This window comes from Drosophila bipectinata, chromosome 3L (genome assembly GCF_030179905.1).
Source record: "Drosophila bipectinata strain 14024-0381.07 chromosome 3L, DbipHiC1v2, whole genome shotgun sequence".
NCBI lineage: Eukaryota > Metazoa > Arthropoda > Insecta > Diptera > Drosophilidae > Drosophila > Drosophila bipectinata.
Genome location: NC_091738.1, coordinates 22779945 through 22803809, shown reverse-complemented (window position 1 = coordinate 22803809; position 23865 = coordinate 22779945). Strand labels below are relative to the sequence as shown.

The 23865-nt window shown below is 45.9% G+C and overlaps 2 protein-coding genes across 2 annotated transcripts in view; one reads left to right on the top strand and one right to left on the bottom strand.

The window, feature by feature from the left end:
* The first annotated feature begins 323 nt into the window (after positions 1 to 323).
* Positions 324 to 23865, top strand: part of LOC108122884 (uncharacterized) — an 84232-nt gene continuing 60690 nt past the window's right edge. Inside the window, exons 1-3 of the mRNA XM_043213984.2 lie at positions 324 to 476; positions 545 to 631; positions 18413 to 18451. Of these exons, the coding sequence (XP_043069919.2) occupies positions 613 to 631; positions 18413 to 18451 (58 nt within the window). The 5' untranslated portion in view covers positions 324 to 476; positions 545 to 612. The remainder of the gene's footprint in view (positions 477 to 544; positions 632 to 18412; positions 18452 to 23865) is intronic.
* Positions 8995 to 10024, bottom strand: ND-B14.5AL (NADH dehydrogenase (ubiquinone) B14.5 A subunit-like). The gene has a single exon (XM_017237718.3). The coding sequence runs from the start codon at positions 9939 to 9941 to the stop codon at positions 9564 to 9566; it is 378 nt and encodes a 125-aa protein (XP_017093207.2). The 5' UTR covers positions 9942 to 10024; the 3' UTR covers positions 8995 to 9563.

Here is a 23865-nt window from a genome sequence, read left to right as displayed (position 1 = left end):
GACAACTTCGGGCCCCTCCTTTTGGTAATTTCGGTAATGCTCAACTGCTTACCCAGCCGGCAGTTAACGGATATTGTTTACAGAACTCTCTGCAGGACCTAAAAGTCCTGATTGTTTGTCTGCGCTGTGCTGAGCTCCTATACCCTTGTTTGCTATTTGACTTAATTTAATGAAAATGTTGCAACCTGCAATTTACAAAACTAACGCCAACAAAACTTGAGATTGTTTACTCGAGAAGAGCTGGGTCCCTTTCCGTCGCGAACGTCTTGGCAGATACTTTGAAATGCGGGCTCCGTTCTAAGTTCACATCGAGAACACAGTCATCTTTTTCCGGGGTGGAGAAGTCAAACAACCGAATGCAAACGGTTTTTACCGCCTCCAGTAGACGCATAAGTAAAAATGTGCTACAGTGGCAGACGATGATGATAAGATGCTGTGTTTGCCATTGGGAAGGTTGAAGTTTGCTCTTTATTATGGTGATTGCCTAAAAACTCCGAGTGAAATATAGACTTTTGAAACCTCAATAATATTTATCTCTTTTCAGAAATTGATGTTGGCCTTGCACTGCTGAAAGCCTATCTCATTATCCCATCTATGTGCCGCTAATCTGAAATGATGAGTTACCAAAAAGGTAAGTGACTTAGTGAACTCTAAGGCATTTAAGTTACTACCATTACAATCGGTAGTAAATCAGCTTAGGGAAAGCTCCGGGTCGTTACAGTTCACACCACCGGAGATAAAAATCCGATTCAGCAATAAAAGGACCAGAAGCCAAAATTTGTAGTTGCCTATCTAAAAACATGGACAAAGGACCGGCTGCATACTTTCAACTGTTGGCTGCCAACTAATGAGCTTCCATGAGTCGGCATAAATGGGACGTTCCATTGAGCCATAGAGCCGTTGGCCGCCCTTCCTGCCAGTTTCAAAATTAATTGCCACCAGTTTTTGTGTTGCCGCCCAAGCGCGGACGGGCTGAATGGCTTAGGCGGCCAGTCAGTGTGGCTGGGAGGACCCTCCCGGTTAGTTCGACGATGCTGCGCCGTTCAATTAACTTGTGCGACAATCCAATCAAAAGTGTATTAAAGGCCGTTTACGAGGCATTGTCATTCCCTATCCGGGATGTGGCAGCCAGTGGCCATTTCGCAGAGCCAGCCGCTGTCGATAACAGCAATTACAAAAATGTTGTATGCCAATCGCGTGGGTGATGGTCGCCCAAAATGCACTAAAAATTAAAGAATGAAGCCTAGATGAAATTATGGTTAATCGCGAACGTTTCTAAAACACTTTTAAGGGTACGTGAAAATAGTAAAGGATCGTATTCTATGTGTTGTAATGAACTTTTTGAACTTGAGTCTAAAAATACAAGAGTATTGTATTTAATACCTTCGAATTGTATTCAACAAATTGATGTATAAAGCTTTGGGAGTGTTTTTTTTTTTAATTATAGTAAATCAGTGCTTATAAAAATGCACAAAATTTAATTTCATTTTCCTTGTTTCTGCTTTTGCTTCAACAAAATTAATGAAATTTTAATCAAAGCACCTGTAAAAATAAAAGGTTGCCAAAATCCAAAAGCATCAACAGTCGGATAAATAATAATTCCTTTGGAATTGGTAATATACTACTACATTTTTTATGGTAATAGTTATTTTCTTTTTATTTAAACATGTTTCCTAATGTTTTTCACACAGCTAACAACCAATTCTTCTTCAAAATAGCCTCTGATATGTTAAACTTCTGTATAGGGAAATCAGTCTTGAGCAACGTTTGATTCGGAATCCGAAATGGACAAAAAATCGTAATTGATTGGACGCATGCTACTCATACGATAAGAAACTTAACCAATTCAATGAATTAAGGAAAGATTTGGCGCTATTGTTTTATTCTCCGATTATGCCTTCTGATTAGTCCCCCCATTGAATTCGACGAATCAGAGAGTACGTATTTTTATAGCTGCAAGGAATCCACCGGCAGGACACACTCCCCCAGGACGTGCGTTCCATCCGCCCGACACGAGCTACATAAATAAGCAAGCTAGGACGACAAAGGACCTCCCGCATGAGTGTGGGCTGGAGACTGGGAAAAACTTTTCCAATTTTCCCCTTTTTATCGTAAATTACGCACAATTCAATATTTGGCCTTTTTACTGCTTTTTTTTCTTTGTCTCTGCGTTGTCTGCCTTTTTTCTGCCTGACTTGCTCGAGGAAGGGTGTTGGGGGATTGGCTAGGCAAGCCGTTTCTTCTTTATTGGTCCTTTATATTTTTCTATTTATCCTGTGTCTCCTTATCGTAAATAAGAAATATCATACGTGCGTAGGCCTCATCCAAGACACAGTATGGGTCCAAACCCCCTCGCTTATTCTGGGCGACTTTGGTCCAAAATTTAGTTTCGGTCCAGAACGGGACTTGACCCACTAATCGAAATTGGCCACGGTCTTCCAAATGTAATGATTGTTTTTCTGAACATGGTAATTTATTTTGCTTTATTTGCAACAAGCCTGAGAATGCTTGGGGGCACGTAGGAGCCTCCAATCTCATCAATGACGACACTATGAGAAAAATAATGAAAAGAGTGGAATGAATTTCATTTTTACTTAAAAGGTGACGATTGTATTCAAAGTCAAAAAACTCACTATAAAGAAATTATATGATTATTTACAATCAATCAGTTATATGGCAGCTATAGGATATAGTCGGCAACTCCCGGCCGTTCCGACTTATATACTGCGAGCAAAGGAAAGAAGGGTGTGTTTCAAGTCGATAGCTTTAAAACTGAGAGACTAGTTTGCGTAGAAACGGACAGACGGCCATGCTCATATCTACCAATATTATTTCTACCAAATGCCATATCCGAGCGATCAGTTATATGGCAGCTAAAAGATATACATAATCGGACGATTGTTATGAAATTTGGTATCTCGTATTATTTTATATTAATTCCTTTTTCGTACGAATGCTATTTTTGGCAAAATAATCAACCTACCAAATTTTATATGGATCTGCCGACATGACTTAACTTTCGTGTTTTTGAAGACAGAAAGTGCAACTTCGAACAGATTCTATTGTTCCGACAGTCCGACAGTCAGTTGATCCGACCTACCAAATTTAATAGCGATCGGCCGACTATATCTTATATCTGCCATATAACTAAACAATCGGAAATGCTATTTGGTACTTGGTAAATATGCAAACTTTGGTATATTTTAAGCTAGAAGCGTGGGATTATTTTTTTGGTTATATTATGATTGGTTATGATTGGTTATATATGGTAACTGGTTATATTATGATATTCTCAAAAGGATCGGCCAACTATATCCGATGTTTGCGATATATATCCGGTTTTAACTTATCCAATTTAACTCCGCCCGAAGGTCTCCGCTCCGCCGAATTTAACTCCGCTTTCCTTTCTTGTTTTGGAACATATTCCATAATTAATATGTATATAAGGAAATGCAAAAGGCACCTTAGAAGAAGGTCGGAAAGAAGACCTTTCGAGAAAATCGATAGAATAGAAATTCGGAAAGATTTTGGTCGCTGTTGCATACGAAATCAGTGCGTCCCGTGGACACTAACACGTCTGAACGTCGTTGGCAGGACTCCTCCCGAGGCTGCACCCAGGCCAGGCCCGAGGACACACAAAAGATGGGCCGAAGGCGTGCAGCGCTGCTCTGCGTCCAATTACATGCAGCGGCTTTTGTGTCACAATTTTTATGCCGAGCATGGCACGCAAACGTGTGCAAAAAAGTGAAAAGATGGAGCCTAGGGGGCTGCAGTGAATAGTCGGACGTAGACCTAAAAATACACAAAAACAACAATGACAGTAAAGGGAAGTAAATTCGGAGGCCGAAGACTCGGAGCCGCTGGATGGAGAGGGCGGTGGACTACTGTCTACCAAACTGATTCAATTAAATCAGTCCAATTGAAGGGCTGCCGAGATGTGTGGGGAATGTGTGTGCACGGAATATTTAAGCTGCCGCAAAGGGCGCCCAAAGACATCTGCAGTTCGGGCCTGTTTAAATTCCGACTTAAAGCCACTCCTAGCCAGTATGTTGGCCTTTTTCGGTCGGGCGCAACTTCATCATTACGGCGGGTCCAACTCTTTGCAGCCAAATGTTGCCGCCGAAAAGTGGCGTCGCATTTAATACAAATAACTGAACATTTTGTTTGCGCCACAGTTGCGCGCCATTTTTTAATGTCTCGTGTTTTTTGTCGCATTGTGACATCAGAGGGTTTCGATGTGGGGTGGGCCTTGGAGGTCCCGCCGGATGCCGTGACTTCTGCCGCGTATCGTATTAATATCTCAATTTATAGCAATTTATAAAAATATGAAAAACGCTTAAATGGGTGGAAAACTCTGTGGCAGTGGGGTCAGCCTCGAATAAAATTTAAACGTGCTTTTTTTGTAGCGCCACACCTCCGCATTCTCCCCAATTTGCATAGCCGCCGGGTCCGCAACTGAACTTTGATTTTGTCCACTCCAGGCTTGCCTGCCAAGCATGCAAAGTTTTAAAACCGATTCGACGAATCCCAATTCGGCCCACTGTGCGGGCGCCCAGAAAGGGAAAACTTTTTGGCTCCCAGGCTTTGGGCTCTGTGTGAAAATCACTCAAAATTGTGTTTAACTAAGCGTAAAAATTATAAGCAAATTAATTTGCACAAATCACAACAACAGCAACAAACAACAATAATGGCTGGGCTTGCAGCAGAAAGTTTTATGAAACAATCAGGCGAAGCAGTTCTTCCGACACCCTCAGCCTGCTTTGGTCCGTTGGGCTCGTGTCCCAGGACCCAGGACCCAAAACCCAGCTCCCAGATCCTGTCCTAAGCCCCAGCCAGAAACAACTGACGCGGCAGCAAAGGCTGCCAACCGGAGCGGGGACTGTTCTGGTGTCCTGGAGTCCTGGGGCGGGACGAGGTGGGCATAACCGACAATTTATCTGCATAAAAGCGCAGAGTGCAACTTTGACGGGGATGTCTGTCGTGATGGGGATTGATGAGTGTGGGCTCGGAAAAACTTTGCTGCCTCTGCTGTGAATTTAATTTCGAACGAGATATTCGGGAGAGCCAGAAGATTAAAGATTGAGGCAAACTGTTATGTGGAATAAATATTCCAGTCAATGGCAGCGCATCCAATTATTTTGATAAATCAATTAACTGCCTTCAGCCATCTCCAAGAATTCACCTACACCTGCTTCTCGGACTCCTTGATTCCCACATTCCTGTCCTTCCGGTTTCCTGGCTAACAAGGACAATTAAAACCTTACACAAAAGCATTTGAAGAGCAACACAATCTAAACACCCCCGAGAGAACTTCACAAATCATTGCCTTCATTAATTTGCATGCAACGAAATGAGCTAACTGGAGTTGTCCCTTTTTGGTCGTGACAAGGGTCGGTCATCTACCAGCTCCGCCTGATTCATTGTCCTGGCTGGGCGGGGAATAATTTGGCGATTTTTAATTGCCTTCAATTCGGATGTATTCTGGGGAAAACCTGTCCGTTTCCACTGTTGGTTTTCCAAATGGAAAATAAACAATGCTGCGAATCGGAGTGGAAGCTGTGGAAGGAGTCCCACCCACTTCAGCCACATGTGGCAAGGATTTCAAGCGCGCCCGAAGCGCCGAGAACGCCATCGGTAATTTCCCAAATTTATGCCTTGACTTGGCAACGGCTCATTAAAGACCTGGGAAGGGGAGGCGTCGACCATTTGCATTTTGTAAACTGTTGCCATCGCAGGCCCGAAATATTTGACAAGTCAGGCGTGGCCCAGACCCCAACATTATTCGATGGCATTGTCTGCGTTTAATTATGGGCGCAAATAAATGTCTGCCATATTGGGCTGTGTGGTCCAAGGACTTCCTCCCCGTCTTCCCCGAGAGGTATTTCCATCGCTTAGGGGCTCGGCGTCTGTGGCTGCTGGGGGCTATTCGGTAACCAGACCCCCCACAAAGACTTCCCAGCAGAACAACTAATCACGACTTAGTGATTGGCTTCAAAACCTGCTGGAGTTAATATGGCTTTAACGAGGTCGGCGTTTTTTCCGCCCACGCCTATCGATCAGCACCACTCCACACGCTGATGGAGGCCGTATACACCCTCGGCTCATTGCGAAGCGCCCTCATCTCCCGTTAACACCCCAATAATTAAACTCAATTAATTGCCAGATACCCAGTGAACTGGACGGCGAGAATACATCAAAGACAATAGGGAAATGCACCGACTTCCAATCGCATCTCGCCAGTCAGCAGTCTTTAGTCCCCTCGGTAGTTGTCTTAAAAGCAGCTACATCCCAGCTCCCCGATAATAACTTCATTTGTCTCCGTTAAGTCCCGTCTTGGCTTAGCTGCCCAAACTCCTGACAAACTCCTTTCCTTCCGCGAAGCAACCCTGTTCGGTGAGGGTGGAAGTGTGGCGTCGGGCCGAATCAGACCAAACCACATGCTGTGTTGTGCTTATCTTGACAGCAAACATTTACAAAAAGAAAACACCGAGGACTGATGGGGAAGGTGGGGGTCAAACACGTCTCTATCGCAGCCGAACAACGCAGTTTCCAATTTTCCTTTTAGCCGTTTTTCTGTTCTGGCTTTTAAATACTCTGGCTCTTGGCTCCTGGCTACCTGGGCGCTCCTCCGACAACTTCCTCCAAATCCAATTATAATTGCGCTTATCAAAAATAAGTTTCGATGCTTCTTGGCTCGACCTGTTTGGGAGAGGCTGGGGGAATTGACGGCGTCTCTGCCAATTCCACCAATATTTAATCCATACAGATATCCCAATGACTAGAAAGGGCCGGGTAAAATTGGGGATTGCCTGTATTACTTTTTCCCCGACCCACGGACTTCTTTCTCCGGCATCGCAGTCAATTACCTGAAGTTTAATTGAAGGTGAAATTGTGTCAGAACAGATAGCAAAAGTTGATGTGGTCAACCGTTCTGGGTACGGTTTTCGCACGAAGTCGTCGAATGAAAAATTATATTCCTTATCCTGGGGGTGGTTTGGTTACTTAATTCGGAATAGTGCGGAAATGATGCCAATTTATCAGCTTAGACCGAATTAAAGAGCTCACTTCTCACCCGTCACTCAATATCCCCAAGAATTACAAAAACTTACTGTGTTTTCATATTCCCATGGGTTGGTACTATACTATAAAAAGTTTCGAATAAGGGAGTTTTGTACAAGCGTAAAGGCGGTTTGAGTTTCAGATTCCTTGAAGTCATTGCTCCAAAACATGCATCAAGCTTATAAAAAATGTTTTCCAATTGAATAGCTAATGAATTTTTATGATAGTTCCCAAAAGTCAATTGTACACTTGTTAAGAAAAGTGCTTTGCTTAAGTTGTTCAAAGGACTACTATAGGTCCACAGTTTTAGCTTTTACAAGCGAGTTGAATTTACATTTTGGAAAATGACAACACTAAATAGCCTCCTTTATTATACTGGAGTCGTTGAATGAGAAATCAGGCCCGCTGACGGGTGGCTTGCACTTTCCATTTCGTTTTATGGCAAAATAATAATCTCGCCTTAAATTATGTTCATTAAACATTCGCCATGAGCTACTAACCCACCCAGGGCTGGGACAAAGGAGCACTGTCAGGAAGTCTTTTGTTTATACTTGAGTTCCGTACTTCGCCAGGACGCGGGCAAATTAAGCGAGCTGTAAATGTCCTCTGTCTAAACAGCACAACAACTTAATGAGCCAGCATAACTTTGCGACAACGCGGAGTTGTCTCCCGAAACCGAGGGCGAAACAGATAAAAAAGCCCAAATATGGCCCGGAGGATGCTCGTTCCGGGCGCGGTGGCAGAAGTCATTATTCACTGTACTAGCGGCAAGCTCGGTAGCGCCGCTAAAAAATAATCAACTTTTACACGAATGTCACACGCCACCCTGGCTCGACGGCAAGTTGGTTGCAAAGTTCCAGAGCCGGCGTGGAGACAACTTCCGGATTGCCGCAGGACCTGCCCTGCACATGGTGTATGGTGTATTGTGCGAGGCATGGTCCTGCCAAGTCTGTAGGGCTCCCTTACAAATGATACGTTAATGAATTGTCATTCGGCAGCATTCGAGTTTCCATCAGGAAGTAAGGAGTATAGTCGTGGACGAGGGAGCTGGGTGCTGAGATGAGAGCGTGACACGATCATTTACGGAGTGGGCTGCGGCAGTCTGGAAAACCCCTGGGCAGTGACACGCTCCCGTCTCTGGGCCAGCTCTCATTAACTTCCCCATTCTATTCGCCGCTTGTCGCTTTATGCAAATGTTGTCTTGTTATTATTGCCTGGCCGCGATTCCCGCCGCCGCTTTGTCTCGTTGCCTTGTTGATGTTTGGAGCCTTCGTGTTGCCTTTGGTTTTATAGGAAAACACGCTGAGCAAACAAAGTTCGCTGAGCCACTGTTTTCTTACACGAGACTTTTCCCGGTCTGTTTGTACATATTTTAATTACGCGTCTCTGATTGGGAAGTATTTGACATCCTTGTGGGGAGTGCGCGCCGCCCTCCAGCTGTCGTCACCCGAGAAGCACCATTTCGGGTGAAGCAGTTGAGACTGGGTGAATGCGGGTCAAAGGGTGCGGACGTGTTTGCTTTGTGGGCAAAGCCTCGTTTTTTTTTGTGCACAGAGATGCACAGATGTCGGCGCTGGGAGGATGTAATTGTTGGAGCGAATCAGCATTGCGATTTCTAGTCCTAACCTGAAAAGCACTTTGCGCTCCCCAGTGCACAGTTGCTACAACATAATGTGCGAAATTTGGCATTCATATGAGGCAATAAACAGTCTCGTAAGAAAGAACATTGAATAAAAATCGCACAAATTGTATTCGACACTGTACCGCTCGCACTGCATAGTATATCATATTTCGCCAACTGCCGTCCGGAAGAACTTGGCAGCATGTTGACTTGACAGTCTAGAGTTACCAGGCAATTGACACCCTTTTGCAGCACACATAGCCACCCTCGGGCCCAATGTGGGTCTCCTGCTTCATAAGGGTAATTTCAATAAATCCGGGTAGACCCCAACCTTCGGGAAGCACACTATATTTCTTTTTGCGTAACACACGAAACTAGATTACATTTTTGTATTTCTTTGGAAGATGGCAGCTTAGGTGAAAGAGGGTGGGTAATATGCGGCAAATCAAACTCCAATCAATAAATCGATGGGCGAAAGTCATCAGCATAAATTGGCAGCCCAGACAATTAACAATCGACCTGCAATCATCATTAACAATGCCCCATAATCCACTCAGCGTCCGGCGATTGCCTCGTTTTAAATTGTAAATATAAATTTTGATGGCATTAAATGTTATTAAGCCCGCAAATTTATTGCCGTGGTCGAAGAGGAGCCTCTCGGCCCTTGACGAGCACTCTCATTCCCACGCGATAATTGCGGGAGCTTAATTAAATTTTCATGCAGGTGCCATAAAAGATTTTCGCCCTGACGACTAATTAGATTTGCATTTTATGAGCCACTGCATCAGCGCGTCTCGCAATTGACCGGGCTTAGGTAATAAATATATAAAATCACGATGCAAAGCAGCATGAAACAAAAAACTGGTCGAATAATTTTGGTGAGCTAATCTGGACCTTCCCAGGAGTGGAAGCTTCCGGGGGTTGGTAGTGGCTTCTTCCTGGCCATGGGCTTCACGGGTTCCTTTCCGTCGCACGTCTTCTTCGGCTCCGCATTTTTCTCTGCGGCCTCCTTGGCTGCCAGGAGCCGTTTGTTTTCCTCCACCAAGTCTATGGGCTGCCGGACGGCCTGGCGGGGATCCCTGGCGAAGTAGCTCTGGGTCAAAGTGTCCAGTTGACCTCGAGGAATGTCGGGCTGCGCCTGGGTCCGACGGGACATGGTGTCCGCGAACCGGTGGGCCGTCTTGTGAGAGCGGCCCAGGAAGAAGTCCCGGACCCGGCTCAGAAACGGGGCTACGTCGCGGTGCTTGGGTGTGGGCGGCATTTCGGATTTGAGATGTTGACCGGTTTTGACGTTAAAAAATTTAGACAGTGGCCCAGTGATTACAGTGGCAACGCCGCCTACCCTCACCCCGGTTCCACGCGATTTCGTGCAACAGTTGCTGCGTTACACTTTAGGGGTGCCAAGGCCCCGCGTGGGTGTCGCGTTGGATGAGTCAATTCAATAAGCGTCAATCTCTCGGAGCGAACAGCTGTCAATCAGTGTGGCAATGAAATCTGCCAGCGATAAATTTCAATTATGGCCACAGAAAAGAAACAAAGCGGCGGAAATCCACTGCTTTTAGATGAAACCCCGTCTACTTGACCGAACAAGGCACTCGCGTTCGCAATATCATTTCACTCTCGTCAATGATGTCGAAAAATGCGACTTTGGAATTAATAAAAACACTTCAATTTCCGATGCCAATCAGGACGCGGATTTCAGTCACTGCACACGAGTCGAGTGTGACAGGGGCACGCGTCGGGCTTTACTGTACTTAGAGCCGACCATGCACGTAGTCCTGTCACAGTGACAGTTGGAGCAGCCCACGCCGGATATCTGCCCTCCGAACAAGAGCTGGAGATGAGATGTTAATCGGGAAAACGAGAATACGGCAATACAGACTTGGCACTCCGCTCACATTTCATCAGATAAGCAGCTTGTCGAGATTTACGAAATCGAGCTGATTATGCCTTCCAAGGCCCAGAGGGCCATGGCCGCGTGTCAAAGGGTGGCCCGGTGAGCTGATGTGTTTATTTACCTTTTGGCTTTCCCGGAATAGCATCGACTCGCAGGGTCGGGGATCATTCTGGCCGTCACAGAGAACTATGGGATCTGGGAAAGGCATAAATCAGATTGCCTTGACGCTCAATTTGATTACAATTTACGGCGCACGGTGAAAGTGCCCCAGATAAGGGATGGGGATGGAAATCCACAAGCTAAATACGTATTTATACGGGATGGAAAAATATTGAAATAATTAGTGTGAGAAAAAAATACAGGAAAATCATGTTATATCTATTCATTCTGCCGATGTAAACATGTAATAGGTAAGAAGAATAAATAATATTTATAAAGCTCTCTAATGCATAAGGGTAACTTTGGAGTCAATTTAAGTGGCGAAGGCGCTATTATTTATTTGTCAACTTGGATAGTTCAGGCAGATGGATGAGTCGGACGAACATCGTGAATCTTTCCACATCAAACCAATTTGTCAAAATATAACCAATTAAGATGTCTCTAAAAATGCGGACTCACAAGAAAGTGGATGCTCTGGCGATTTTTCTCGACCTCGTGCCGAAAGGGGCGGGAAATCCGGTCAACGGCCGCCTCTTGATTGAACTAATTGACACATGTGGGAGGAAATTCAAAAAAATATCGTTTTGGGAATACGTAATTCAAGCCAAGGTTAGACAAGACATGGCAAGCTCCCTGAACTGCCGGGCGGTCACTTTTGCCCGGTCTGCCCTTCTCCGTCTGGCGGTTGTAATGCGATATGGCAAACATTTTCCAAGGATCCAGAAAACTTTAAAAGAAGACAAGCATAAGTTGTGGGGTAAAAGTAAAAGTAGCGAAGGTCACCAGCATCAGGGCGTCTGCCTCTTCCCAGGGAAGTCTTCTGGAGAAGCAGACCGGCTTTTAGCACACATGCACCAGGACCTGGCAGTGTCCTGCGTGGAGCACGCCCGGTCCTGGTCGCATCGTAGTGAAAATGATAATGTTAAAGTTTTACAACTTAAGTCGTCAAAGTCAAACACACTCTAGGGAAATTACAAACACATTCGAGACAAGATTCTGAAGTACGAAAAACGTAGGACGACGGCCGAAGGGCAGGAGCAGCATGCTGGATCGACATTGTCGGGGAGGAGGGTGGTAAGAACACGGGGCCTGACACGGAGGTCAGAAGTTTGGGGTGGGATCTTAACTGATGAAACGCACCCACACCGAAATTCCTTCTGGCGCCGAAGTTACCTGCTCAAATCTTGAGTTCGCCTCCCCGTTGTTTGGCTTTCAAGCTTTACAAGGCTTCGGGGTAGAATTAGTGGCAAGTAACTCCCTTCCCTCATCCGCCCAGCCATTAGCATAAATAAACGCTTCTAAGTACGCCCCATAAAGGTGTAAATGCTCCGGTATTATTAGCCAGGAGCGAGCCCAAGGACACCACCGAACGTGGAGGGCCGAGGAGCTGCGGGGCCAACCGCTAGATGCCCTTCCGGGACTTTTGCTGGCGCTAAAATTTTACGGCTGCCAGCACACATAAAACTCCTCTCCTATTCCTGAAAGTATTTCATAAAATTTTGTTGCACATCAAAATTGTGCGACTTGCGGACAACTCTGGCTCGAATCGGACTTGGCCCCTGTCTCTGGATTCTAAGGATGCGGGGATGGGTGAAAATGAAATTTTATTAAATGACTGTCAAGTTCTGGGCTTCCAACTTGGTTCTGAAATTAGCAGAGTGGGCGGTGGGGGTTTCTAAGATTTGGCTGACTAAGCAAATGGGTCAGCCCAAGTGAGAGCACCAAGTGAGGTCCCAAAGTGTTGACTGGACTTAAAAAGGGCTGGGTGGAAGCACGATGATGCAGCTCATATTTTAGTACCAGATTCGTGCCAACTTCTTACAGATTTCAAAGAAAACTTTTTATCTTTCGTGCGAGCGAAGTATTTCTCACCTTCAGGCCACCCGTACGCAGGCTTTCTATTAAGGACGTCTCCTGCTGCTCATTAAAATTTGGAAAACGTCCTGTTTATGTATCGGGAGCACCGTGCCCGTCCCGGCAGAGGGCCACCCTTCCTCGAACACCTTCTCCCAGCATCCAGCCACGGAATCGGTTCGGAGGGAAGTGAACGCGGCGCTTCATTCATTTCATGCCCCGTTTATTGTTTTCGAAGTCATTCCCAGCGTCTTATCAATTTGGCCACCAGGCACGGGGCACGCACAAAAGAGTAACCATTGTCTTCCGCTCCAGCCTCCTCTTATTGATAATGAAGACAGCAACAACGTTGTCTTGCCTCCCCCTGTCGGAACGTGACTCTCTTATCAATGCGGCTGGCTGCAGCCTCTTGCCTGAAAGTACCAAAGCAATTAAATTTTTAGCTATTGGCAGGGCGGGGCATTCGATAGCTTTACCTCGTCGTTTTCAAATCATTTGGCAGTCGATTCCCCTGTGGGTACTCCCCGCACCACAGTCCCCTCCCCCTCACGGCCAGCACTCAGCTCTATCGCTCATTTTTCATACTGACAGCCCAATGGGCGTTAATTGCATGGGTTCGGTTAAGTTTACGGCGCCAGATAAGCGCGCGTGATTTTTCTACAAATTTTATGCCCAGCGGGCACCCGTCCTTTCGAGGGGGATGATACTGTGACTTGTTGTATAGAGCGTTTCTTAAATCCCCCTAGCTCGAAGATTCAAATTCGTCCTGTTCTTGCCGCATCTCGTTGGCGGCAGGCGGCGATAAGAAGTGGATACCCAAGACCAAGGGTAGATGAAGATCCAAGAACACACATTTGAATTGGCGAAACGTGCATCCAAGAGAGTAATTACTCTTGAATAGCCGAACTTTGATGCCGACCGATTTGGGTAGATTTTGGGGAAATAACAAAATTCTTGGGGCAATAAATGGAAAAATTATGATCAGACATTTCGTACATGGGTTAATATTATTCAGGCTTGAAATAAGTAAGTATATCTTAGATAACTATATCTATACTATAGATTATCGCATATAGCTCTTCTTGCTGATGTAGATAAACCATGTTTTGTAAATTTTCGTTTGTACACCTTAAGGGTTTATTTATGGAATATTTATAATCAGCTTAATTTAAAAAATACAAGATAAAATAATAAGTAACTAATAAAAACAAGATCATTGTCATTGTCAGGGAAAGATACTTTAAAAAAGTATATTTTTACCTTAAGGTTAAAGTGGCTTATAATAAAATTTATGTTCTGCTAGTTATATAAAACTATATATTTTTATTTAAAAGATTTAAAATCTTGATATGACTATTTATTCTCAGTGCACCTGATTCGCCCATCACCTGAGTCGGTGGAAAGTGGGATCGGTGTCCTTGTTGTTGCCCCTTCCGGTCTCTCCCATTTAAATGCACATATTTCACAGTTAACACGAGTTGGCTCATGGCTTGTCGGCTTCCTTCTTGCTGCTCCAAATATGTAAACAAATAGTTTTGGCAATTGCCAAGTGGGCCATTTCAGACGTGACCCCCAGTCCCACTCTTGGCCCACAGGTCGTCCAGCCAGGCTGCATGTTGTGGCATGCGGTTGTGCAACGGCAACAACTTCTGCTACATGCAACCAGACGGCTTCCTCCCCACTCGGCCGCCACCTTTCCATGCATGGCAGAATAAACGAGGCCTTAAATCGAACTTTGTTTACGTGTTGTGCTGGCTCCTAGGTCGGAGGTCCGAGGTCGGATCGTCTCGTTTGAGGTTAACATAATTTAAGGCGGCTAGCGGTGGGGGCAGGGCTGTTCAGTGACTGCCCATTTAACATGCTGGCAGCGTGCGTGTGGGTGTGAATATGGCAATTTCGCAAATTATAAATTTCCACCTGCGCATATGCTGGGTGTCTGGTGCTCCTGGCCCTCTTCTTCCGCCCCACACGACTCCTTCGGAAAGTTGAAAGCGCAACCAACTGTTTCCTGCTCGCAGGAACAATCCGACAATTGATCGCTGTTTCCGGCTCCTTCATTCCCGAACTCGATGTTGTCCTCGCTCCTGTTAGGGAAATTAAGTCGACACCAAACATACTAGACGATCTGTCGGTCGGGGCTGCGTATAGACGATAAATGAAACTTTTTAGAGGATTTAAAAAAAAAAATTCCTAACAAAATTCCTAGTAAGCGGAAAACATGGCCTTGTTCGAAACATGTTGGAAATGTGGAAAGTTGAGTTGTTAATCAATATATCGCTGAAGTACTTTCTCCGATGAGTACCCAAAGTTTTTTTTGTGGCAGCAATCAATGAAGCTCTAGCAGATGGTTATGGCTACGTGTCTGATAAAAATGATTTCGAATCTTAAGCTAACAGGATTCGAAATATTCGAGGAAACTGTAGTGTCCTCCTCAGGCGTAAAGCTCAAGTAATAGATAATTTGCATAGGAAAATGCATACAAGGAAACAATTGGCTCAAGAGCAAATTAAATATTGATAAATACATGTAAATTGCATATCGCTGCACAGAATACCGAATACGAAGCCCATGCGGACGGAATATCTTTCAGAAGCCTCCTGCATATGCCAGGCAGGAGCAGAAATAAAAACAGCATCTTGCATACATTTATACAGCCAGGAAACAGAGGACAATAAACAATATGCAAAACAAGACGCAGTAACATACAGACCGGACTAAGGGGCCAAAAGTTCAAGATGTGACGGCGCTACATGACTTTGCATACTGAGGAGCCGCCATGGGAAGGAAGGGGGCGCTGCAACAAGGTCAACCTGCCCCAGTCGACATCAAACGTCCATAAATCCGGACTAATACAGACCGGAGTTGACTTTCTATTGTGTATAAATGTTCAATAAATGTCGCACCATACATATTTAATAAATATACGCGGGGAAACCAGGGTCGGGGGATGCCGCTGCCGTCAGCCAGGCCCGGTAGATATTAAAACAAAACTGAGGCAATAAAAGCTTGCCCCCGGATACCCCCTATGCTCCAGCGGGGTTTATGTCTCAATTGCGTCATCAATTTGAATTTGATGGAAATGGGAATGTGAATGCGGATTGGAACTGGAGCGACGAGCTGTGTTTGAGCTGGCTTGCTTATTGATCGCCCGATTGACATTGCATCAATTTCGGGCCAAAGTTAACAAGCGTCAGCCATACATGCCATAAGATTTAAAAGCTTTTTCCTGCTTTCCTTTCCAGCTATTTGCCTTTCGCGTTTTGTTTGCCTCCGCGTCTCGACTGCTGGTGGATATTCTGCTTTATTGGGGGTCGGACTGAAGCGACAGTGTCTTTCGGCGGAGTCGCCTCTTCAGGCGTGTCGCGTCGAAAGTCCTGCATCAGACATTTATTATTTACGTAATTAATATCCAATTAAAATTCGATATTTTGTGCAACTTTTCTATACAATTAATTAAATGTCCGCCCTGCCTGTCCGGGTAACACATTTTTATGTCACATCAGCAAATTGCAGGCCGCCGCACATCGCCCATTGAACGGGCACATTGAATGTTGCACGTCGCACGTCCGTCGGAGCTGCCTATGCACACTCATTAACACAACAATAAAATACAAACGCAGCACCACCCCTCGGGGGCGTGGACAATTAATTTGACTGACACACATGCAGATTTTGCCGCCGCTCGCGTTGTCATATTTGATTTACAGTTGCAATTTACGCACTTTGCGAAGGAGGAGGCGCAGGAGGAGGACGCCCTGGAGCAGGATCTAGAGATGGAGCTGGAGGCGGGTAGTCCTGGTGCCCTGGCCGACAGCTGTCCACGTCAGCATCCGGCTTGTGTTTGATGTTGTTAATTGATTTTCAAAGTCAACTTGCGTACGCCGTAGTAGTCCTGGGCGGGAGGAGGAGTTGATGCTGCGGGAGCGGTAGTGGATGGGCGAGGGGCCTTGCTGCGGGAGGGACAGGCTGCTTTCGCTTTCGCCACACTCCGAGATTAGCAGAGCAGTGTAAAATGCATCTCCATTGAGGCGCAAGCGACATAAAACCAATTCCCAAACCGCATTCGCTGGACAATTTACAGACTGTGGACCCTGCCACTGCACCCGTTTACCGCTTCACCCGCACAACCCCCACACCCTCTCCCACCATAGACCCAATGTGCATTGTAAGTGCAGTGAAGCGCATTTGCAGCTGCAATTGCCAAGTGGATTTCGGAGTTGCTGCCTGCCCAGGGCAGCGAGGGGCGTGCGGTGAGTGTTTGCTTTATGTGTGGCCATTGTCCTGCGCCCCACGGACATGCGACTGTGACTGTTGTCTGCCCTGGCATGCGGTTCAATCAAAGCGATTTTCAGTGTCCACAAAATTGCGCAAAAGGACATTTCGGTTATTTTAACACTGGCCCTTTGCACAGGACCGGAGTGAGATCGGAAAGGGTAGGCATATTCAAAGTAGAAATAAATACGACTTTCTCCATAACTCGAAGGCTTTACCGGCCATCCTTACTTACTCTTTACTTCCTTGTTGTTACCTGATTGTAGCTACCTCCGCTTACTGTTTCTCATTTTGCCGTATTATAACTTTAAACATTTTTCACTTTTTAAACCCATTGTCCTGCGCCCTAGACCTGCAACCTGCTGAGCCCGCTACTGGCTGTCGAACCTGCGCTTGTTATTGGCAATGAGTTAGGTTTTACTGTTTAAATTGAAACATGTTTATCGTGGGGTGGCGATAGCCTGGCTGGACTGCGGTTGGCTACAGTTCTAAGTGTATTGGCATTTAACGGCGAGTGCGTCCCCAGGGGATGGCACAGGGCTGAAAGATAGGAGTCCTGCCTGGGGGAGAAAAACATGACAGTTGCATTAATTTTGATGGCGTGCATTTTTCAAGTGCGGGGAGTGCGATCGCTGTCGCGAAAATGTTTGCTAAAGTCCCGGGGTCCTCCGGGCGCGAAGAGCCGGAGAAAGGTAAGCCATTGCAATTGAGATGAGCTGATTACGGAATCGGGAAGCACAACTCGCTAGGTATACGAGTATTTAAAGTTTGTTCAAGGGCTGGCAACTAATTGTGACTCTCCTGGTGCTCCTCACAGTTCGATGAACCCCTCCACTGACTACGAGCAACTTTTCTAATTAAACCAACAAAAGTAGCCCTTCAATTTCGATTCCAGTTTCGCCTGCAGCCAATTCCGTAGCGTAGAAGTTTACAAAATCGAAGGCATAACTATAAAAAATCAGTTTGCAGGCTCTTATTAGTAGAAAAATGTAATTTTATAACTACTTTCAATATTCTGATTGGGGCATATTAAAGTTACTGATTCATCAACTGGAAAATTCGACCTAACAAGACTGTGTTCCTTTGGTTTCATTTGAAGCCCTCTGAAAGTCTCTAGACAAAAGACCCGAAACACAAAGGCAAGGGTCACAATACCAGTAGTGGCACAAGGCCCTTCCTTTTAGTAACTGAAATAATACAGAAAAATTGCAACTTTAGACTTCCGCATTAAAACTTTAAGTTCATTTCCTCCGGAGTCCAGATCCGAGGCGAGAAATTAATTAGAAGTTTTCCTGCACGCGAGGGTTATCAGTGGTTGTACTCGGTCCCGGTCCTCGTTTGTTAGCAATTCTTTGTTTGTCTTTCAGGTCTTTAGTTCTCATGTAGTACTTACTTGCTAATTCAAAATTTTGCGAGCCCTAACTGAGTTTTTTCGGGGATAGGGGCTATCACAGATGGCGTTGAAAAGATGCAGGCTTGGGGCAGCCGTCTGTAGTCGCGCTCTGACTTAGATTAATGGAGTTAGTAACTGAAGTTCTCTTTTGTTGCAGGCCTGAAGGACCCAAGCCTGGACAGGCACGTCGGCAAAGGTGAGTTTCGGAGTCGTAATCACTTTCCCTCTGATCAAAAATTAAAATTAATTAAGAAGCCACTAAAGACGTAAATTGTCTGTAATAGTTACAGACCGAAGTCCCGCCGCACAAAGAGTAGAAACTAAAACCAAAACCCCACCAAAGGCCCCTGCCCCGCTTAAGGCACTCGCCACAATAACTATAAATTCCCAGCCCGGAGCAACCACAAGACATCCCCACAGCCGCCCCAAAACATAAAGCAGGCGGCTCTTTAAAATGCAATCAAGCTGAAAATTAATTAAAATTTTCAAATGGGATATGAAATTAATGCTCAGGCGGAATGAAATTATTTTTCCCCTCGAAGCCAAGGTAAAACCAAGGTTTAAATTAAAACATACTTGCCACTGTCTAAGGCGCCGCTGCCGCCGTTGGAAGTCGTCGTCTCGATTTCATTAAAAATGTTTTTACGCTCGCATTACCCTTTCACTTTGGCGCCGTCGCACATTCCCCCACCCCCCTCCGCAAGGACCAATTTAATTTGACTATGAAGCGCTTGCCGCATCCTTGACACTTTCACTTTTCCCACCCCTTCCGGCCCCTTGCCAGCCCCTTGGCAGCCCCTGCCCCACTTCACGCAATTCCTTGTTTTAAGCAGCTTAAGCTTGTCGTTGACATTCGTCTGTGATGTTGTTTGTGCCGTAAAAGCGCTCATAATTTCACGCTAAACGAGCTCACAAGCGTCCTTTCTGGCCCGCACCTGTATCGTGCTGGGCTTTGGAATGAGCGCTTCCGCCACGAACTCTTCCCCCAAGTGGGAGCTGGGCTTGTTGGTAGTTTTAAAGTCGGCTCGGCCACTTGATGGCCAACACAAGAAAATTTAAGGTGGCTTGCTGTGTTTAAATTCCTATAATAGCTTCAGCCAAGCATCGCAACTTTAAGTTCCACGCGGCTTGTTCTAAGGAGCAGGATAGTTGGGAATAAATCGATTCCATCGCCACACATGGGCCGTCCATGTGTTGGCTGATTCTATCTCATTTGATGAATGTTGCAATGAGACTTTTGGCAGAGGAAGCTAGAAAAACTTATTGCATGCCTGGGAGCCTTTGAATGGATTCATCTCGATGTATTCATATGCTTTTAAGCGAATTAGTCTGGCCAGCTAATGTGATAAGGTCTGGCGGACCCTTCATAATTATCCTTGGAATAAGCTGCAAGTCATTGCTAGGCATAAAGACCCGTCCCTGCAGCATCTTTTCGCAGCCTCTCCCCCCTTGGAGGCTATGTCACTACAGCCCCATAAATCAACCTAGAATAGGGGGACCGGATCCAAGAGAGCAGCACATATCGTAACACTTAACATATTTCACTTAGGCAAACATTTAATCCGACAACTTGTCTGGCTCCCTCCGCCCACCTGGGCATATGAAATGCTGCGAATACGTTTTCATTTCCGCTGGCGTTTTTATTTTTATTTCATAATGCGCGTTATCAAATAATGAATATCAAATGTAATGCTTATCATTTATTTGCCAAGCCGAAACCGAAACCGAACTGTTAGCGGGAAAGCCGGGAAGGAACGGAGCTGCTCCCTGTCAGGCGGTGGCGCATTATATTTACTTAATTTTCATTTCAAATTTGGGCGCCCCCACCCGGAGCATAGGTAAATTGTGCCGGGGAGGACGGGGAATGGCTAGGACCTTGTCATTGGCAGCGCAGGACGGGGCAAATAGGAAAACCAGCATAATAAGCAAGTCGTATAGCCAAACTTCCTTGTTTGTGGACGCCGAGTCAAGTGTTGGGGTATGATTGGGCGACGGGGTGGCTGGGAGCGGCCGCAGAGAGGTATGTTGATTCTTGCAGGTGGCTTAAGCTGCGTCTAAAGCGATAACGCAAAGTATTTGAAATTTTAATAAAACGAAATGCGAAGCCCCACTCACTCCCCTCGCCTTCCCTGACTGCACCACACTGTACGGGAAAGCACTTTGGCGGATACCAGATTCTCCGGTCCGTGAGTTTTCCGCTCAGCCGGCTCCCTGTTTCCCTGCCTCCCTGCTCCTGGGTCGGAAAATGTTCGGCTGATGTATTCAAATAAGATTCGTGGCCGCCATTTTCCTGTCACTGACTGTGAAAATTCACAGCTTTTCCTCTTTGCGGAATTCCCCGGCTAATCTTTTGGTCAGCAAGGACTCGCCCCAGCCGCAGCTCCCCTCCCAGAATCCTGTCGCCTTGTTGTCTATTCGGTTTTTTAAATTCCAATTTGAATGGTTCGTGGTTTGGAGGAACGACGTCCCTAGCAACCAATATTATATTATTCAAGCCATCGCATTGGACTGATTCCCCGCCTGTCCTCGGCTCGGTCCTTGGCGCTGGCTGTACTTGAAAACCGTAATTAGAATTGGTAATGTATTCAAATTGACTTTCATTTCCGTTTGCTCGTCGGGTGCTTCGTTTGTTTTACTTTTGGCATTCTTCATCAAGATTTTTGCACTATCCCAGTGACGCTCTTTTCACGGAGAGATAAGAGCCGATTTGGCCATTATTATATCCGACGTTGGCATTCACCAGCGCTCCAGTGCTTCCGCTATGCCAAAATGATCAACTGCCCAGCCAAAAGCCAAGGGCCCAGACAAAACAACTTTCTATTATCGAACCCAAATGATTTTCCAGCCATATTTCAAATTCTCTGAACGTAGAAGTTTCCCTCGCAGACGACCAGAAAGAAATGAAAATGAAACTTTTCTTTGGCGGAAACCGTAAAGAATTCAACTAATAAAAATCAGGCATTCAAGTGCGAAAAAATCGCGAAAAGCATCATCAAATAATGTGCCACTCAAGCCGAATCACCATCCCGCGATTCGCAGTTGATTCCACCGAAAGACAAATAGAAAACCAAGAAAGTAAAAGGCAACTTTGGAACAAAATAAAACTATGCTGCCAGCAGAGAGTGGAAAAGTTTCTCCCTTCCAAAGACCCGCAACCCGATCCAACGTTGGCAGCGTGAGGACGTCCTCCCTGGGTCCACCGTGACTGTCCCGAGCTCCTAGGAGTATCCTGGCTCACGAGCACATTTCTATGCCCGGGTGTGCAGCACAGTCATACGTCATCTGGAAAAATTTCGATGGCGAGTCCACTATCCTCCATGCGGGTGGGAGGGACTACATATTTTCCCCGCCACTAAGCGTGCGAAGTATTTTCCCTCATGGTCGGATGTGAATGCGGATGAGGATGCTGCTGCGTCCGTGTCTGTGTCCTGTGCCCTTTTCTGCGTAGCGGAAAAGCAATTTTCCTTTGTGTCGTGCACAGGTTTCAGTTGGCATTGTCTTCCACTTTTGTGGCACTGAGCTGGCAAATTTGTTGCAACCGAAATAAACACTTTATTAAATGCATCGGAATAAGCGCCGCCCAAGATGCCGGGGATCAGGAGTGTAAAAAACTACCTCCGGCTCCCACATGTGGCTGCACCCGAAGGATAAACTTTGAGCCAAGTGAATTTGGTGCTAAGCTCGAATAAGGTATTCGGTGCCTGGGATAAGTGAATTGCTAATGCACTCTGGAGAAAGTAAGAGCTGAATCGGCAGGAGGAACAATCCAATCTCTCGAAGTGGAAACCCTTCACCGTCTAAATAACTTTGCCGATGCCGATTAGCAAAGCCCTTTGAATTATTACTTATTTATCAGCCGATTTCTTTACATGCCTTTCAGGGACTGGAATGGGATCGATGACTCCACAGACCCAATAATCGAGGGCAGGAATCAAATTATGCTAGAATTGAGATTGATTTTTTATTCAATTTTAATGCGACAAACGCAGGCAGATAAACAGACGCCAGCGCCGAGGACACACATGGCCCGGAGCCCCTGGTTTTGGGTCGAGCTGGGTCGAGGCTTGCCCGCTTCTGGAGCACGTGGCTGGGGGGAGGAATCACGTCGACGTCGGCACAAAAGGGAGTCGCTCTGGATCAGGTCGTCCTCCAGGCCAGGTCCTTATGGGAAACATTTTGAATATTACAACATAAATCGATTAGCTTCTATCAGCTTGTGCCTTAGCCTTCTCGACCCATGTGTGTATGCAGGGGTGTGCCTGTCTGTGCTGGCGCTGATTGACACTTGAAGCGAAATTTTTTGCTTGCCTCGCTAGCTGCTGTTTGCTGAGCCAACTCCTCCATTGATATGCCACTCGACTCATCCACGTTGGCCCGAGCTCCATCGACTCGTAATAAGCACATAGCTCCACTCCCGGAGGAGAGGAGGCCTGGTTGGCAGCTCATCAGTGCCGCCTCCTCGTCGTTCTTTGGCCATTTGGCCGACAACGGGACCCGATACCTTGATCCGAGAGACGCGACCTCGATTTCTAACAAAAATTGAAAGGAAATTAAAGATTGAGTGGAAGCCCGAATTGAGAAAAAGGAAATTGTTGTGCGATAATTGGATATTGGGTTTTAATCGATTGACACTAGAATACTGATACGCAAACGAGGTCAGAGGTAGAGCCTATCCCTTGCGGGATTATACCATTTCCAGTTTGTCTTAAAACTAAAGAGGTCTGGAAATCCTGCTTATAACCTTAAAATATTTAAATAGTTCCTTTGATGCTTTAAGCAACTTGGCATTCACGTCGTTGCGTTGATGATTTTCTTTTTTCCATTGACAGTTGGCTGCCCTGCTGCTGTCTGAGCCATATTTCAATTCTTTGCTGCAAAGAAATTCCAGGTTAAGCACCATTTCTCTTTTGTAGTCCAATTAAAAAGGTTCCCTGCTGAAAGGATTCTCTTTATTGCTGCATGGCGTGAGGCTTAGGGGATAGTCCCTTTCGTAATTTTTCTGCCATAAGTCCTCCTCACCTGAAGATGCTGCGGCAATTTGTTGTCGCGGCAGTTGACTTTGTCGATTCCCTTCTGCCTCGGCAGCGCTCGACGCGGAGCTTTAATTCTTCCACTTTCTCGAAATTGTTGACATTATTTTTGGCCATTCTGCTTTCTGCGTTTCTACCGCCACAATAGCATGCGATGCTTTGACTCCCGCTTGGCCTTCGCTGCTCCTCGTGGGAAAGTTCGCTCTGAAACTGTCAAGTTCCCATCAGCCTACCCAGGCAGCGCGGTCTGGTCGTAATTATCACGCTAATGAATCAAGTGTACTCGCTCGTTACTAATTGATATGAGAAAGCATCGCTGCTCTGCCCCCGATTCGGATAAAAAATACTACGGAGTGAGTGAGTTTGCGAGGGGTAGTTCAGTGATTTCCATGTGAAATCTTGGGTGTACCCATTCTTATCCTGCCGGGGACGCCCAAGCTTACCTTATTAGAAAAAATATTATACTCAGAGGCAATTGCTCGCCAAATTTGTAAACTTTTATAAATGAATTTCTCTGATTTCCCTCATGCGTTCCTGGTTGCTTTGCTTCTCGGCTTGGGTTCTGTCTTGCAAGTCCAAA

Coding starts and splice junctions, on each gene's coding strand:
- ND-B14.5AL (XM_017237718.3), bottom strand. CDS start 9,941: ATGCCGCCCACACCCAAGCACCGCGACGTAGCCCCGTTTCTGAGCCGG.